The following is a 19197-nucleotide window of genomic DNA, read 5'->3' on the forward strand; positions in this document are numbered from 1 at the left end:
CCCTGCTGCTCCTGGCCTGGCTCTGTAGCCTCCTCTGAGGTCCAATTCACCCATTTTCTTGGGCACTGATGAGTTGATCTCTTGGGTGTCCTAGTGTGCTGTGCAGAGGCAATTTCTTTTGGTTGTGGATGTCCAATTAGTTGTAAATCAAAGGGGAGAGAGAAAAGGAACCATGCACACCACCATGATGCTGACATCACCAAGACCTGTCCAAATTTTAATATTACCACAACCTTTTGAAAGGTCCATCATCCCACCAAATTAAAATATTTTTATTCCTCTGTCCATAGTGCAGCTTTTCCGACCTGTGTTGACTCAAATCATTTCTTCTGCCTAGAATGAGCTTCCTATCCCTCTCTCAGAGTCCTAGCCTTACCATGATTTGGCATGCTGTGTTTATAATTTTCCCCTGAGGCCCAGTTCAAACATCACTTTCTCCATGATGCCCCTAGTTAGGAAAAAAAAAAGTCTTCTTCTTTCAAATTTCCATGATAGTTTTTCCTTATCTTCCTTATTGCATCTAAAACTCTGCCTTATATAAGCAGCTAACTGTGTACCTTACTTGTCGATAAACAGCATGATGGCAATATGTGAATTTTGTCCAATTACTGGCAAAATGATAGATGATTTTGAAATAAATGCTTTTTGGTCTCCATTTCTAGCAAGCTATTCCCCAAATAATTTCAGTGACTTGCCCTTTCATTCTCAAGTAGAATTATTTCTTTGAAAACAGAACATTTCCTCAGTGTATCAAAGTCAAGAATAATTTCCCCTTCCTAACAAGTAAATCAGTAGAAGGTTCCAACAGTTCAGTAATTATCATAATTCCAGAAAGCTGTATAACCTAGGCAAGGAACACAAAGCTTTTCCATCAAAACAATTCCAAAATATACTTCCTAAATGTGATGAAGACAAACCAAGTTATTTTCTAATGGCTTAATGTTTGGATTATAAAGACCAGTCATGTAAGAAACTGATTTTTCCATTAAAAAATTATAATATTTGAAGGCATGGTTTCCCAAATTTTAAGATGTTAAGAGTAATTTAATAAAGTGTACATGAGGAAGATGGGGAGGACTTAAAGGAATACCTTCACAAATATCAAGTTGAAGACTAACATACCAACCTTCTTGTTTCCCTGAAATTACTTCTGCATGAGAGTCAGAAAACAGAAAGTCGAAGTGCACAGGGATGTCAGTCAGAAGGTCTTCTAAAATGGCTTTCTGTTGACTGTAAGACAATCCAAAAATTTACATATCAATATATTATATCCTGAATTTTTCTGTTTTAGAAAGAAAAAAAAAACCCTATGGCTCTGGTGTATCTTATGTGAAAAAAATAAATTTTAAAACCAAAGCAGTTCATTGAAAAGACTGTTTATTTTAAGAAGGAATTTTCTTGTAAAATAGACAGCTAGTGGGAAGCAGCCGCATAGCACAGGGAGATCAGCTCTGTGCTTTGTGACCACCTAGAGGGGTGGGATAGGGAGGGTGGGAGGGAGACGCAAGAGGGAGGAGATATGGGGATATATGTATACATATAGCTAATTCACTTTGTTATACAGCAGAAACTAACACAACACTGTAAAGCAACTATACTCCAATAAAGTTTTTTTAAAAAAAGAAGGAATTTTCAGAAGCTGTGTAAATTATGTGATTCTGAGATGTAAAACTACAACTGCAAACAATCCTTAAACTAATAAAACAGAAAATCAGTTTTTTTATGACAACTTTACAGTTTACTATTTATAGTCATAAACAAGTACATTAAAAGATATTTGGTGAGTTCTGACTAAGGGAATAGGTCTGGTACTACTCCAGATTTGAAAAAAGAATTTTTAATGTCTTCCTTTTGATGATGATGATGGAAGAGGAAGACAAGGAGGAGGGAGATGAGGGGGATGAAGAGGGAGAAAACCCACCACAGCCAATACCACCACCAGGCTGGCTGGCCCTGCCCTCGTGGGAAGGATCACCTTTCGGGGAGGATTCTCATTCCAGCTGTGCAGAGAATGTAGAGAGGGGTCTCTTTGTGTTTTGCCCGTGGTACATGCTCTGCAGCGAAGTTCAAGAGAGGAGAAATGTAATCACTGACTTTCTCTGGAGAGGTAGCAAACTCTGAAATGCCTACGGAAAAAGGACACTCATGTTAACAAGTAGATACTTTAGCTTAAAAGGCAGCTTCTTCATAAACTGTCACTGTTTGCAGATGACATGATACTACACATAGAAAATCCTAAAGATGCCACCAAAAAACTACTAGAGCTCATCAGTGAATTTGATAAAGTTGCCGGATACAAAATAAACATACAGAAATCTGTTGCATTTCTATACACTAACAACGAACTATCAGGAAGAGAAATTACGGAAACAATCCCATTTACCATCACATCACAAAGAACAAAATACCTAGGAATAAACCTACTTAAGGAGGTAAAAGACCTGTATTCTGAAAACTATAAGACACTGATGAAAGAAACTGAAGACAACACAAACAAATGGAAAGATAATACTGTGTTCTTGGACTGGAAGAATTAATACTGTTAAAATGACCATACTACTTACGGCAATCTATAGATTCAATGCAATCCCTATCATTTTTCACAGAACTAGAACAAGTAATTTAAAAATTTGTAAGGAAACACAAAAGAATCCGAACAACCAAAACAAACCTGAGAAAGAAAAGAACTGGTGGTATTACACTCCCTGACTTCAGACTATATTACAAAGCTACAGTAATCAAAACAGCATGGTACCGGCACAAAAACAGACATATAGATCAATGGAACAGAATAGTGAGCTCAGAAAGAAACCCACGCACTTACAGTCACCTAATCTACAACAAAGGAGGCAAGAATATACAATGAAGAAAAGATAGTCTCATCAGTGAATGGTGCTGGGAAAACTGGACAGCTACATGTAAAAGAATGAAATTAGAACATTTTCTAACACCATATACAAAAATAAACTCAAAATTGATTAACGACCTAAATGTCAGACTAGTAACCATAAAATTCCTAGAGAAAACATAGGCAGAACACTCTTTGACATAAAAAGGAGCAATATTTTTTTTGGATCTGTCTCCTAAGGCAGAGGAAAGGAAAGCAAAAATAAACAAGTTCAACCTAATTAAACATAAAAGCTCTTGCACAGAAAAGGAAACCATCAACAAAACAAAAAAGACAACCTACTGAAAGGGAGAAAACATTTGCAAGTGATATGACCAATAAGGAGTTAATATACAACATATATAAACAGCTCATACAACTCAATATAAAAAAAAGCAAACAACCCAATTAACAAATGGTCAGAAGACCTGCAGAGACATTTTTCCAAAGAAGACATACAGATAGATGGCCAACAGGCACATGAAAAGATGATCAACATCCCTAATCATCAGGGAAATGCAAATCAAAACCACAATGAGATATCACCTCACACCTGTCAGAATGGATATCATCAAAAAGACCATAAACAAAAAATATTGGCAAGGATTTAGAGATAAGAGAACCCTTGTACACTGTTAGTGGGAATGTAAATTGATGTCGCCACTGCAGAAAACAGTATGGAGGTTCCTCAAAAAACTAGAAACAGAACTACCATATGATCCAGCAATTCCACTCCTGGGTATATATCTGAAGGAAACAAAAACACTATTAGAAAAGATACATGCACCCCAGTTTTCACAGCAGCATTATTTACAATTGCCAAGATATGGAAGTAACCTAAGTGTCCATCAACAGATAAAGATGTGGTATGTGTATGTGGTATGTGTATGCAATGGAATACTACTCAGCCAGAAAAAAGAATAAAATTTTGCCATTTGCAACAACATGGGTGCACCTGTAGGGTATCATGCTTAGTGAAATATGTCAGACAGAGAAAGACAAATAGTGTTTATTATCACTTATTTGTGGAATCTAAAAAATACAACAAACTAGTGAGTATTAAAAAAAAGAAACAGACTCACAGATATAGAGAACAAACTAGTGGTTACCAGTGGGGAGAGGGGAGGGGGAGGGGCAAGATAAGGATAGGGGATTAAGAAGTACAAAAGAAAAAAAAGTTATGCTTCTTTAATGAGGCTAATTTGAGAGCAATTCACACTACACACCATACACTCTTAGTTTTTCCCTACCCCTCTGGCAACTCCTTCCACAGTGTCTCGGCTGTAAGTGATGGTGGTACTACCTGTTCAGTCCTATGCTCTCTTCTCAGTCATCACAGACCTAATTGAGCAACTATTGTGTGTCAGACACTTGGGATCAGCTGCACATGAGCTCATCCCTGCCCTTGAGAAACATGCCCCTACTGTCCTCATCAAGTTCACTCACTCCCATGGCGGCCATCACCATCTATGCCTCAGATCTCCAAATCTTAATCGCAGCCATCCAGCTCTCTTCCCCAACCTCCAGATCAGTATGTAGTAACTGTCCACTGGACACATCCATGTGCTTGTCCTCACAGCAACATATGCAAACCCAAACTCAACTTCCACTATAAACCTGGCTCTTACTGCTCGTGACCTACCTTAGCAGCCCCAGCCAGTATCCTGGGTAAAATCCCTCTCCCTCACCCCAACGTGTGTTCTGGGTTTCACTGATCGCCTATCCATGGCTCTGCTCACACTATTTCACTTCTCATCTCTGCTGGACACCACCAGCCTCTGCCAGCCTGATGCAGCACATCCTACTCTCAAGTCCTGGCAATCCCCAACCACTCTCTGTGGTCTGAGAACTTCCTGGTCTGAGATCCTCTGGTGGCTCCTCAATGCCCTCCAGATAAAGCTCAGCTCTAGAACAGCATAACGTGCCCTGAGCGCCCACCTATCCCATCTCTTGCCACATTCTTTCCATTTGGCTTCAACTAGACTGCATAAAATTTCTGTAATGCATCATACTCTGGCCTTAGGGCACCTGCAGCTCCACCAGGAAGAGGCTTCTCTTTGACCGCCTCCCTCCCCCCACCCCTTCACCTGGCTGACTCCTGCTCACCCACTGAGCTATGCCCTCTCTGGAAGTCCTCCCTAACAGGACCCTGAAGGCGAGCTCTCATTACATTCCATGCTTACCCCTACCTCTCGGTGGAGTACTCATTCCACCTCATCGAAACTACCTATTTACTTGCCTGTCTCATTTCAACTGGAAGTTTCTTGAGGGCACAAACTGTGTCTTGTTCAAATTTATTCTCAGCACCTGACACGGTGTCTTGGCAAATAGCAGGGGCTCAACAAATATCTGTTGAATGAGTACATAAGTGAATGACTATTTCCAGCTGTCATTTAGCCTACAACATTAAAGCTGAGGGGGATTTTAGAAGTCCAAAATTTATTTCACAGATTAGGAAATTGTGGACTCAGAAAGATTAAGCGATCTGTCAAAGCAATCAGCATCAAGCAAACTAAAAGCTAGATTTTTTTGGACTCCACATACAATGCCATTTCAATGGACACCAAGCCCAAAACTATCCAGAATCTATTAAGTAAGGAAATTTCTAGAGCTTTGTTATAATGCTATACATAAGAGCCCATGCTTCAGGACAGAGAAGTACTATAAAAAGGTACCTGAATTTCCACTTCAAACATTTCCTGTAGCATCAAAGAGAATCATATTCAGCCTGATTTTAATGAGATTCTGGTGTATACCCTCGGATGCTGTTGTAGCTACCCCTTGTTCTCAGGGGATACTCCAAGGCATGAAAGTTTTCACCTTATTCCATGAGAGCAGGTAATCACTGATGGAACCTGGGATGTGAAGCCAGATGAAATGCAAAGTGCTTTACAGAGTTTTATTTTTTAATTTTCTGGTGAATTTATTTGGTCATAATATTGACATAAAAATGTAAGAAATGGGAAAATAGAAAACTAAAAGTCATTCACTAAGACTTACAGAGAAAATGATCTTCTATGAATAACTTTAAAAAAATGTTCACGGGGGCTTCCCTGGTGGTGCAGTGGTTAAGAATCCGCCTGCCAATGCAGAGGACACATGTTCAAGCCCTGGTCCCGGAAGATCCCACATGCCACGGAGCAACTAAGCCTGTGCGCCACAACTAGTAAGCCTGCGCTCTAGAGCCCGCGTGCCACAACTACTGAAGTCTGCGTACCCTAGAGCCCATGCTCCACAACGAGAAGCCACTGCAATGAGAAGCCTGCACACCACAACGAAGAGACGCCCCCGCTTGCCACAAGTAGAGAAAGCCCGCACACATCAACAAAGACCCAACTCAGCCAAAACTATATTAATTAATTTTTTAAAATGTTAATGGAAATGTACTGTGGTATCAAAATAATGCTTATACAAGAAACTCAGGGTAAGTTCCCTCTCTTTAACCTGAAAAATGAGGTAGAGATTTTGAATTTTCTGAGCTATATGCTGGTGCCAAGCTGCCCAAACCTCAAAGAACAGTCAACCTGTCGAGTGCTGCCTGAAGAAAGAAGTGGGACTGACTTATTCACTGAAGAATGAGTACGATGCAAAAGGTCTACAGTCCTGGTAGACTGTTTTATGAGGACAGGTTTTCTTATCAGTTAAAACTAACCTCTTTTTCACTTATATTTTTGAAATGGGAGATAATAAGCTATGACAGCTATTTTTTGTCAACATTCTCTAATATATTCAAAAATAAATTCTTCAGAATTTTTTATTTAATATTTTACTATTCAACACATTAACTAAATGAAATAAAAGTTCTGAAACTCCATTAAGATCTATGATCCGATCACATCAGTGATTATCAACCATCAAGATGTAAGGTGCCTATTTCAAGGTACTCCTGAGATCTTCCATTCCTATCACTCTTGACAGAAGGGTGCTGCCCGTGGAAATGATACAGATACAGAAAATGGTTGAGAACCACTGATTTAAACTGTCTAATGAGGAAGGCAAATCCCAATTTTTACATAACACACTGACTTAGAAATTACAGTATCTTTAAAACTAGACATAGTGATATCAGCTCTTCTAAGTCCTATTGTCACTCTTCCTAAATAACCTAGATGATTAGAAATGCACTGGGGTAGCAATTTTTTAAAATAACAAATACATACCAATGTATTCAAGTACAGATATCCATGAGTCATCTGAAATTACTTTGTCATTAAGGATAGAGACCAACGGCTACCAACTAGAAAACAATCCCTCCATAATTAATGTCAACTAGCAAACATTTAAGCAGACACCGTAAGTAAAGGCACTATGGTAAATGCTGCAGGAAACAAAAAAGACAGACAAGGGTTAGGCTATTTTATGAAGGTATTAGTCACCTTATGAAAGATGAATAGAAAAGGGAAAACAGAGTGAAACAAGGGGATCAACTGGGTCCTGGTGTGAGCTCTGAATGGGTGATGACTGCAAGGAGAGCAAGGGAAAGACGTGAAAGCCAGCACAGAGGATGAAAAGGCAGAGTCTGGTTACCAGTCAGATATTTATCATTTACATACCGGGTTTTATTTTCATAACCACAGGCTTTCGGTTTTTATCCCGCATTTGCCTGATATCCAACAGATCATGAGGATTGCCGTTATGCCGCGGCCAGCAATAGACAAAGATCCGAGACCCGCTGCTACCACAGTCCACCACGATACCATAGTTCACATTGGGGTTATTGGTGTCTGTAGCTTCAATGTCAGTAACTCGTGCCAAGTACCTTGTTTAGAGAAACAAACATATACTTTTAATGAGACGGAGACTATCAATAATGCAATAAACAAACACCAAATCAGTGATCTCTAAGCTGTGTGGTAGCACCACCGTAACACTTTTACAACTGCCAAACGCTTAAAAAGTCAAAAGGAAACAAAAAAGTGAGAGTGATAAAAGTAATCTAGAGCAGATACACACTCATCAATCCTTTAAATAAGTTCAAATAAGCTCTGAAAAGCAAAACTCTATTTCCAAACTATCAACATTAACTGAAAAATCAGCTTAAAGTTATCACAGGAGAAGCTTATGCTTAAATCCTCTTATGATGTGGATTTGGTGGTAAATGACTAAACCATTTCAAACAGTTTAATTTCTCATGCTATGCTGTGTTCGGTACAAAATCTGCTTCCTCCAGCCACCTGCTCCTTAAATTCCATCCAAATCCCCGAAGTCTGGAAGTCATAACGTGAAGGTATGGCATCCCATCTAGAAAACAAATGTTTTTTCCTCCTACCTTTGAAACTTCTTATCTCTGGAGAGCCGCCCATACTTATTTCGGATTATGACAACAGAAAAGTATAAAAGTGAAACAGCAGCAGCCAGAATGCTAATGACGATAATTTGGCGTAAGTTGGTGTTCAGAATTCGGGGACACCCCACTGGGGAGATGCTGAAATGCCAGGAAGCCGGAAAAAGACAGGAGATGCCGATCCTGAAATTTCAAAAGGCAGGTTTAGCTAAAGCAGTCTGCTCCAGAGAGGCCTCCCCTCACCTCCACTGATCTGAAAGTTAAGACATTCAGCTTGAGCTACCCCTACTTCCCTGCTGGTAGGTTATCAGTATACTGACATCGTCCACATTGCTATTTTGCTATGTAACTCGTTATTATAAAATTACATGAATGAGAATTAAGCCCTGATGACACTTCTGTGTTCCCCCTTTCTGGAGAGTATTAAGTAGTTTTATTTGTGCCCTGCTTTGTTCCAAAAATAGAATTATAGACAGCTTATAAGAATAAGTGCAATAAGATAAATAAATCTATAATGAAACCAGGTTTAAGGATGCTGAATTTAGAACCCAGAAACACATGTAATAAGGAAAGCCTGCAAAGGTGGCTGAGAGTGATAGCGACCAAAAACCCTGCCTGTTACAGCAGAAACATAAAAACAGCCCAGGAGGGATGAGATTTTCTAACACTGAATCCCAAGGCCAATCTCTCCTGTGCTGATTGCATGAGAAAAAGGGAAAAAACAGTATCTTTAACAACATCCCTGCAACCGTCAATAAATACATTTTGTATATCCTGTGTTTTTAGAAATATTCCTGAGACATTTTTGCAAATAAACTTTCTTCTCAGTTTGTCAGGAATGAGAGACTATTATTAGGCTTAAAAAAACAAAACCAAACAAACCTTGCTGCCTTTGGGATAAATTCTATTGACTGTTAATTTCTACACTCTTCCCTTTAGAGAGTGCTTCATGGACTAAAACATCTCACAGAAGGGGGAGGTATCCCGCTAACCCAATGGAATTTTCTATTTGTAGTTTCTGGTCTCCATGTGGGTTCTTGGGCCACGCCATGGAGTTTATCACCCCTCCCATACCTCCGAGGCTTACAGATGGTTATCCTGTGCTTAATACAACTCCTCCCAGATTCCAACATGGGTGCCCTTTACAGTAAACTACATGAACCCCACTTTCCTTCTGTGACAGGCGCCCCCCTGGGGCCCTGGAGGAACAAAGGTGTTAAACAGAAGTGTTGCACAACTTTGAACGCTTTTCACTTGGGATTTAGATTCTTCCCCCCCTCTCGAGACCTGCTTCTGTGGCACCAAATCTTGGGTTTCACAGGGCCGCTGATTCGGCACCATCACTCACCTCCCCATGCTGGCAGGTCAGAGGTCAGGCGAGGCCCTGGGAGTCAGTCCTCACACACCGTTACAGAAGGCCTCCCGGCGCCAGGGCCCTCCTGTTCCAGGAAGCGACAGAAGTCACAAAGACAGCACAAGCCAAGGAGACGCTATGTTCTTTATCAAGTGCCTGCTTAAATCCAAGCACACGTAATCTGGTCTGTGATCCTTGCGGCGGAGCTCTTAGCTCGGTTTATTTTGAGCAACGCACTTCAAAGTAAATTTTGTGCTATCAGAGACATAGGCCTAAGTCAAAAGAAATAATAACAGTCTGGCATTTTTACCTAAACGCGAGTCAGTGACGCCAAAATACAGGTCACCAAACAGGTCGTAACCACCTTACGGTGCTGAATGTTAAGGAAGATTAGGGGTGGGAGTAGGAGGCAGGCAGAAGGAATAACCGAATGGGAATCTGAACTCTCCGTTCATCTGATAAAGACCTACTAGGTTGCTCTTTTATGTACAAAGTACCATGTAAGGCACCATGTTCCGGGTGAGCTCTGTCACCCTCACCGTGGCTGCTACTCCTCCAGCTCCCAGACCTCAAATCACAGGAGAACAGGAGGCCGGGGCCTCGTTTCAACCTGCTGGATCCGAAGGATGCATGATCCTGGGTCTCCTTCTTGGTCTCGTGGCCCCACTGTACCTCTTCCAGGCCGCTCAGGCCAGCTGTCTCCCCTAGTCTGCTTCTTAGCTCTTGAATGATTCCCTCTCAGGACCCTCCACGTCTCGGCGTTTCTGCACATCCCGTCTGCTCTGTTCCCCAGGTTCTCTGTCTTGGCTCCAATCTCTTCTAACTCTAATCTCTGTTCCTGGTCAACTTCACTTACTGCTTCAGTGAGCCGGTAGCTCACAACTTCCTTCCTCCACCCCAGGCTTCTCCTCTGGGCTACCGATACATATCTTTAAGCACCTACCAACACCCCCATCTGAACATCACATGGGCCCTTGAGAAACACTTCTAAAGCGGAACGCTTCCACTGTAACCCTCACCCTGCCCCTCCTCTCAATCTCAATCCCACCTCCCACCGACCGCTCAAGCAGAAACTAGGCAGTCAAGCCTGACCCCTCCCTCCTCTTCATCCTCCAGAGCCAATTTCTTATGGAGTCCTTCCATTTCTTTAACCTCCGTTTCTCTAAAGTCTGTCCCTTTTCTTAGCACTTTTGCCTGAGGTGAGCTTCTTATCTCTTACTCTTACCTGGCCTAACAGGACAGCAGCCTAACTCCTCGGTCTCCCACCTGCAGTCTCAACCCAGTGGCTCTCCAGTTCCTCACCCCATCGCTTCAGGCAGATTCTTCAACAGAAATTGACATCCACCCCATCCCTGCTCAGGTCCAGGATCCTGTTAATCTTGTGCTGGAAATCCTCCAACGGCTCCCCTCGCAAGTAAATAAAGGCCAAAGGCTGTACCCTGACTCCCCGCCCTACGGGATCCGGACATCTGTTCCTGCTCTGACCTCACCGTCCCTGTCCCTTTCTCACTTCACTCCAGCCACACTGGTGTCCACACTGTCTTCATGCACGCCAGGCACTGTCTGGTCTCAGAGCCTCTGAATGTGCTGCTCCCTCTGCTTGGAAATAATCCATATGGCTTATTTTTTCACTCCCTTCAGATCTTTACTCAATGTCACCTTCTCTGGGAGGCATGCCCTGGCCATCCAATTCATAACTGCAAGCTCTCCCCTCCATCCAGCTCCCTTCCCTGGGTTATTTCTCCTCCTTAGCATTTACGTTATTTATTAACTTCTTTTTTTTTTTTTTCCACACCACATGCATGCAGGTTCCTGGTTCCCCAACCAGGGATCGAACCCACGCCCTCTGCAGTGGAAACTCGGAGTCTTAACCACTGGACCACCAGAGAAGTCCCTTTATGAACTTCTTATATAGTGCTTATTATGTGCTAGGCCCTGCTCAAATGCTTTACAAATACTAACCTATTCCTCCTATCAACCACCAAGGTAGGTACTATTTGCATAATATTTTACAGATGAAGCAGAGAGGCTAAGTAATGTGCCTGAGGTCACACAGCTAATAAAAGGTGAATATAAATAAAAGAGCTGGGATTCAAGCATGTGAATCCATACTCCTATCCTGTCCTCTAACACACTCTCTGTGTGTGTATGTGTGCGTGTGTGTGTGTGCATTTCTCTTGATCATATGTCTCCTCCTTCAGAATGCCAGCCCCACAAGGGGCCAGATTTAAGTCTGCTTGGCTGCATTCCCAGCGTGGCAGCCCCTAGGAAAGGGTCTGGCAAGAAGTCAAGTTTCAGAGTTCTGGGACCCAAAAGGGTTACAAACTTATACACTAGCGTAATCTTTCCAAAACAAACAGTAATCATGACACCTCCCCACCTCCCAATTTTTCTCTCTCAATCAGGAAAAAGTCCTAACTCCTCAGGATGGTAAAGGAGGTCCTCCTTGATCTAGTCTTGCGCTATTCCATATGGTAGCCATTGACACGTGTGGCTAAAGTAATTTAAATTAAAAATTCAGTTTCTCCAGACTCACAGGTATAGAGAACAAACTAAGTGGTTACCAGTGGGGAGAGGAAAGGAGGGAGGGGCAAGTGAGGGGTAGGGGATTAAAGATGTTCATCATAGTATTATGTATAATAGCAAAACACTGTTCTAAAGTAATGTGCCTTACAGGGAGGTGGGTTAAATTAAACATGGTCCAAGTATGCAATGGACTACGATGTGACTGTTAAAGGCACTGACACAGATCTACATTTATTGACATGGAAAGATACTCATGATAGATTAAGTAAAAAAACTAACATCATGCATAGAAAGGGGAAAATGGAAGGAGAAAAACCAAAATGTTAACAGTGGTTAGTTATTTCTGAGTAGTGAGATAATGGATCATCTCTATTCTCTTCCCTAGGCTTGCCTAGATTGCTTAAAGGGCATATATTAATTTTATCATCAGAAGAAACAACAGAACTGTCTTTAACAAGCTACCTTTGACTGATATCTCCAGTTTCCGGCATCCAATCCTCTTCTGGATATATCAAGAAAGCCTATCTTCAAAACCCTTCATGGCACAGGAATTCCAGTCTGAACATTTAAAAAAATCGATAATCATGTGATAGCTGAACTAAGAACAAAAGAAATGAAAGTTTAATTAACAGCTTAAAGTCAAGGTCCTTGGGGGAAGAAAGTCCTTTCCTGATTCAACGACTGTATTATGAAGTGACATGAAGGGCACAGAGGAGTAATAAGACTGACTCCAATCTCAAGGCTTTTGCAGATTGGTAATGGAGAAAATGCCAATACCCAAGAAATAATCAAGAGAGTAACAGAAGGCAATGTTAAATTATCTGGACTCCTGCTGTACCAGTTCAAAGAGCACGGTGAAGGCTACATGTTAACAGAAAGATTCCTGCAGGTGGGAAGTAGGCTTTGGATGGGGCAGGAGAAAAGAGAGTACCTTTCAAAGAAGAGGCACTGTTAGGACGCATCATGGCAAACTTAGTAAATGTTATTTAATCCGGCGTTTGTCTTAGGCCTTTTTTTTTTTTTTTTTTTTGAGATATGAAGTGACTTTGACAATGAGGATAAATAGATATTTTTGTAAGTTACAAAATTTGTGTTTAAAGACAGACAGAAAATAGGACAGCTTGTAAGTTGCTAAAGTAATTACTTTCATTTAGGACAAAAGTATGGCTGAATATCACCCAGCAGACAACAATACGGTAATTTGATCTTAAAATGTAAACTCCAGCTGTATTTGCAGCTATGAGTCTTGGCACCAGGGTTTAGGGTGGCAAACTCTTAGCAATATTACATAAAACTGCCATGTTTTTAAAAGGCCTAAGTTGTGTGAGGCCCATCACTAGAGAGATGCATTAACTCGAATTCTTTCAGCTGATGGGGTCCCCCTCAGCTGAACATTCTTTAGCAGAGTGAGGTCCACTGGGTCCTGAGTTAAAGTCTTTTCAGTCAGTTTCTCATTGACAGTCCTAAGGAAAACAGTGAAAACAATACAAGTCAACTGCAAAGTGAAATGGCTCTCACCGTGAAAATGCAGGACACAGTGATACAGACATTATAGCAAATTCTGAAATTACAGGCAAACAAAATCACAGACAAATGGGACTCTGGAAGAGCTAGACCTGAGTAAGAACAGGTAAGATGCCACGAAGGGTGCTTCAAAAAAGAATAATATGAACATCAAAAGATTACAAGAGAACCTGGAAAAATCAAAAGAAGCCCACAAACAGGCAGAATTCTGTAAGAAATGACCGTCTTGGTGAGTGAGAGGCCAAAGTGAAGTGAAGGATGCCGTGTGGCACTCAGTTGTGGGAAAAATACATCAAAACAACTTGATTCGTTTGTTGTTTTACGAAGAATGCATGGTAACACGTGTTGGCAAAGATGTGGAAAAACAGGAACCTTGAGCATTGTTGGTGGGAATGTAAACTGGTGCAGCCACTAAGGAAAACATTATGGAGGTTCCTCAAAAAACTAAAAATGGATCTACCATATGATCCAGCAATTCCATTTCTGGGTATTTTTCTGAAGAAAACAAAACCATTAATTTGAAGAGATATATGCACCCTTGTGTTCATAGCAGGATTATTTGCAATAACCAAGATATGGAAGCAAACAAAGTGACCAACAACAGATGGATAAAAAAAATTGTGGTGTATGTATACAATGAAATAATTACTCAGCCACAAAAAAAGAATGAAATCTTGCCATTTGTGACAACATGGATGGGCCTGGAGGGCATTAGGCTAAGTGGAATAAGTCTGACAGAGAAAGACAAATACTGTATGATTTCACTTATATGTGAAGTCTAAAAAACAAATGAGCAAACATAACAAAACAGAAACAGACACAAACATACAGGGAACAAACTGGTGGTTGCCAGAGGGGTAGGAAATGGGAGGAGAGAAATAGGTGAGAGAGATTAAGAGGTACAAAATTCCAGTTACAAAATAAATGAGTCACAGGGATGAAATTTACGTATGGAATATAGTCAATATTGTAATAACTTTGTATGGTGACAGATGGTAACTAGACTTATGGTGGTGATCTTTTTCGTAATGTACAGGATTATTGAATCCCTATGTTGTGCACCTGGAACTAACATAGTGTCGTAGGTCAATTATGCTTCAATTTTTTTAAAATAAGAGAAAAAAGAAGAATGCACGTAGTTGCATTTATGATCGACATTTTCTTAATATTTAATTTTTTTAAATTTTATTTATTTATTTTAATAAATTTATTTATTTATTTATTCTTTGGCTGCGTTGGGTCTTCATTGCTGTGCGTGGGCTTTCTCTAGTTGTGGCGAGTGGGGGCTACTCTTTGTTGCGGTGGCTTCTCTTGCTGCGGAGCATGGGCTCTAGGCGCGTGGGCTTCAGCAGCTGTGGCTCGTGGGCTCAGCAGTTGCGGCACATGGGCTTAGATGCTCCACGGCATATGGGATCTTCCCAGACCAGGGCTCGAACCCGTGTCTCCTGCATTGGCAGGCGGATTCTTAACCACTGCGCCACCAGGGAAGTCTCTAAATTTTATTTTTCAATAGCAAGTCCTAATCAAACCTCTTCCCTACCTCTCACTGTTCATTTGCAAACTTCTGGTCCCCATTTTAAATGATATTTTTCTGGTCACACTTTTCCCTGCATCTCTTCTGTAGTTTCCCAGATCTGCAACTCTGACTTCCCTCAAGTTTCAGTTCCACATCCTGAGCTTACCCAGTTACCACAAACTCATTTAGTCTAAGATTGGGCTCCCAAATCTTTTGACACAAACTAATACCACCTTCCAAATTCCCCAGGTCTAAGAGGAGTATCACCATGGACTGGGGTCACCTGATTCTTAACCCTGATTCCCAATTATCTGTGTGTTGCTACTTTATGTCATTCATCAGGTCCTGTCAATTCTTCCTCAAACTGTCCACACATCTAAAATGACCACAGCAGATATCCCTACCTCAGGATAGGTCTCTAGGCGGGTCACTGACCTTCCTCTTTCACCGTGAACACCATTCTTTGGAAACATTTCTTTGTAAAACGTTACCTTCACAATACAACCAGCTCAAGAAAAAATCTAGAAACAATAAATGCTGGAAAGGGTGTGGAGAAAAGGAAACCCTCCTGCACTGTTGGTGGGAATGTAAATTGATACAGCCATTATGGAGAACAGTATGGAGGTTCCTTAAAAAACTACAAATAGAGCTACCATACAACCCTGCAATCACACTACTGGGCATATACCCTGAGAAAACCATAATTCAAAAAGAGTCATGTACCAGAATGTTCATTGCAGCACTATTGACAATAATAGCCGGGACAGTGAAGCAACCTAGGTGTCCATCGACAGATGAATGGACAAAGAAGGTGTGGTACATATATACAATGGAATATTTCTCAGCCACAAAAAGAAGTGAAATTGAGTTATTTGTAGTGAGGTGGATAGACCTAGAGTCTGTCATACAGAGTGAAGTAAGTCAAAAAGAGAAAAACAAATACCGTATGCTAATGCATATATATGGAATCTAAAAAAAAAAAAATGGTACTGATGAACCTAGTTGCAAGGCAGGAATAAAGTTGTAGACATAGAGGATGGACTTGAGGACACAGGGTGGGAGGTGGAAGCTGGGTCCAAGTGAGTGTAGCATCAACATATATACACTATGGAATGTAAAACAGTTAGCTAGTGGGAAGCAGCAGCATAGCACAGGGAGATTAGCTCGGTGCTTTGCGTTGACCTAGAGGGTGGGATAGGGAGGATGGGAGGAAGGCTCTAGAGGGAGGGGATATGGGGACATATGTATGCATATGGCTGCTTCATTTTGTTGTACAACAAAAACTAACACGGTATTGTGAATCAATTATACTCCAATAAAGATCTATTGGGACTTCCCTGGTGGCACAATGGTTAAGAATCTGCCTGCCGACGCAGAGGACACGGGTTCAAGCCCTGGTCCGGGAAGATCCTACATACCGCAGAGCAACTAAGCCTGTGTGCCACAAGTACTGAGCCTGGGCTCTAGAGCATGCGAGCCACAGCTACTGAGCCCGTGTGCCGCAACTACTGAAGCCCGCATGCCTAGAGCCCGTGCTCCGCAACAAGAGAAGCCACCGCAAAGAGAAGCCTGCGCACCGCAAGAAAAAGTAGCCTCCACTTGCCACAACTAGAAAAACCACGTGCGCAGCAACGAGGACCCAACACAGCCAAAAACTTAGAAAAAAAAAAAAGATCTATTAAAAAAAGAACCTTCCAGAGCCTACGGGTCAACAACAGCGTCCCTGTGTGGCATCTGGGACCTTCCATCCGTCAAACGGTCCCATCTTATTGTACTAAACTGTTCTCAGCTCAGCCCCAGATAACATCTCTCTGCTCTAGTGAGGTGGGTCTCTCCTCTCCCACACAAGCTGTTCTCGTTCTTATCTTGAGCCATTACTTAAGTCACTTCCTACTAAGTAATATGTCCTGTTCACAATATTACACTTCTTTCAAGGCACAGGTCAATATTTTTCTTTGCCAAGATTTAACTTGTTATATTTCCCAATGTTTCTCCACACTCTGAATCTTCTCTTTATTCACGTGTAGTTGATTTAAAATAAACATGCTGAATAAATATGTAGAGAATATAAATACCTAGATAACTTTCATTTTGTTTCTTCTTTCTAGACTATATACGTAAGGGTTGAGATAATGCATTCCTATTAGGCCTGGAAGGATGTAAACCACAGATTCAATATGCAACAAATAAATCAATGTTAAGGTTAAAAATGGAATAAACAAACTACTTACACAGATTAATACTCCATTTTATAATTCTGCTAATGTGTCAAACAGAATGAACAGACCTGATACAAATACACAATAACATCAAATATAACATAATACAAAGAATATAATTCTTTTAGGCCTCTCCAAGGCTGAAAAATTATTTTTATTACACAAAGCAGAACACAGTAAAGGCTGTAATGTGAAATTAAACTAGGGATCTGAGTCTCTAATTTAGAATTCTTTAATAAACTAGTTTATCTTTCAGCATGGAAGCATCTCTTTTCTTTCCTAAACAGTCTACACCAGCGTTCTAACTGGGGTCTGAGAACCCCTGCGGGTTCTGAGTCAAATTCCAGAGAATGAGCGAACTGTCCCTTTAAGAGGTGTCACGCATTACTCGAGTTTGTGAAACACTGCTCCTACCATCATCAGTTTATTGCCCAACTAGCTCTATTTTTCCAATAGAGCTAATCAGATTTAGATTTTAGAGAAACCTAAAGCATGAAACTTGGTACAAGCAGAGTAAAGCGAAAACGATGCTGACTTGTAAATGTCATGACAAGGTGGCAGGTAAGACCCGCAGGGTCCTCGGTGCAGCATCCTTCTCCCCGGCCAGGTCCTTCCCCATGCGGCCCAGACCCGCGCCCACTACGTGTCAGAGGGGAAATCCAGTGTGGTCATCGGAGCGGGCGCGACAGCACGACTGCCAGCTTTCTCCCGCCAGGGGCTGGGGGACAGCACCTGCCGCCCGGGGTCACGGACGCTGACGGCTGACGCCCGGATGCGGCCACGCGGCCCGGGCGGCGGGGAGGCAACGGCGCGGGAAGGGCCCCCGGGACAGAGCGGCTCGTCCGCGGCCTCGCTGCCCCGTCGGGCCCCGTCGGGCCCCGCTCCAACCGTCCCCGCTTCGGCCGCCCACCCTCTCCTCGCTCGCGCCGGAAAGGCCGCCTCACCTGCTCGGCAGCGTCCGACTCGGCGGTCGGGGTTCCCGGGAGCGCAGACCCGCGAGCGGAGCGCATCACGGCCACCGCGGCGAGGCGGCGCCAGCAACGCAGTCGCGGCTTCCCGGCAGCACCTTCCCACTAGCTCTGCTCCTTTCCCGCAGCCGTACCGCCAAAACACCACCCCGTAGCCTCTCGCGTCGCGTCACCGGGAGCGGCGGGAGCGCGCACGCCGAGGGGCGGGGCCTGCGCCGCCGTGACTGGCATCCGAGCGCAGCGCTGTACCGCGGAACCACGCGGGTGCAGCTGAGCTCAGTGAATGCCGAAAGTGAAAGTGGCATCACGGAAATAACCAGTACTGTGGCTTGGTTACCGCCGATCCTAGGCTGTCCCGCTGACAGCGAGGCGCGAAGTGCTTACTGACACCAAAGTTCATTTTTTAAAAATTAATTTATTTATTTATTTTTGGCTGTGTTGGGTCTTCGTTTCTGTGCGAGGGCTTTCTCTAGTTGCGGCGAGCGGGGGCCACTCTTCATCGCGGTGCGCGGGCCTCTCACTATCGCGGCCTCTCTTGTTGCGGAGCACGGGCTCCAGACGCGCAGGCTCAGTAGTTGTGGCTCACGGGCCTAGTTGCTCTGTGGCACGTGGGATCTTCCTAGACTCGGGCTTGAACCCGTGTCCCCTGCATTGGCAGGCAGATTCTCAACCACTGCGCCGCTAGGGAAGCCCCTCAGTTCATCTTTTATTTGTGTTCTTTAGTATTATGGAAAACAGCGCTTGAAAACTTAAGAAGACCTAGGCATTTTTGCTCGACTCGACGTTTCATTTTGCAACTTTGCCAGTAGTTATCTCTATTTTACAAGCGGGTAAACGAATCTCAAACTCATTCAGTGACTCCCTTAAGGTCCACATAATTAGTAAAAGCCAGGATTTCATCCTTACCAAAAGTTGCATG

The 19197-nt window shown here is 42.6% G+C and overlaps 1 protein-coding gene across 12 annotated transcripts in view; it reads right to left on the reverse strand.

Moving 5' to 3' along the window:
• Window positions 1-18504, reverse strand: part of ENTPD4 (ectonucleoside triphosphate diphosphohydrolase 4) — a 42803-nt gene extending 24299 nt beyond the window's left edge. For 3 of the 12 annotated variants that reach the window (XM_067039902.1, XM_067039898.1, XM_059072062.2), the window contains exons 1-6: window positions 18255-18504; window positions 9520-9610; window positions 8157-8354; window positions 7441-7646; window positions 1976-2126; window positions 1127-1230 (exon numbers count right to left, since the gene is read on the reverse strand). In XM_067039902.1, coding sequence (XP_066896003.1) covers window positions 1127-1230; window positions 1976-2126; window positions 7441-7646; window positions 8157-8354; window positions 9520-9527 — 667 coding nt within the window. In that variant the 5' untranslated portion in view covers window positions 9528-9610; window positions 18255-18504. Of the gene's footprint in view, window positions 1-1126; window positions 1231-1975; window positions 2127-7440; window positions 7647-8156; window positions 8355-9519; window positions 9798-12513; window positions 12610-18254 lie in introns of all 12 variants that reach the window. The other 9 variants (XM_067039903.1, XM_067039897.1, XM_067039900.1 and 6 more) reach the window with 7 other exon arrangements.
• Between the last annotated feature and the right edge of the window lie 693 nt (window positions 18505-19197).

The sequence above is a fragment of the Kogia breviceps genome, chromosome 8 (assembly GCF_026419965.1).
Source record: "Kogia breviceps isolate mKogBre1 chromosome 8, mKogBre1 haplotype 1, whole genome shotgun sequence".
NCBI lineage: Eukaryota > Metazoa > Chordata > Mammalia > Artiodactyla > Physeteridae > Kogia > Kogia breviceps.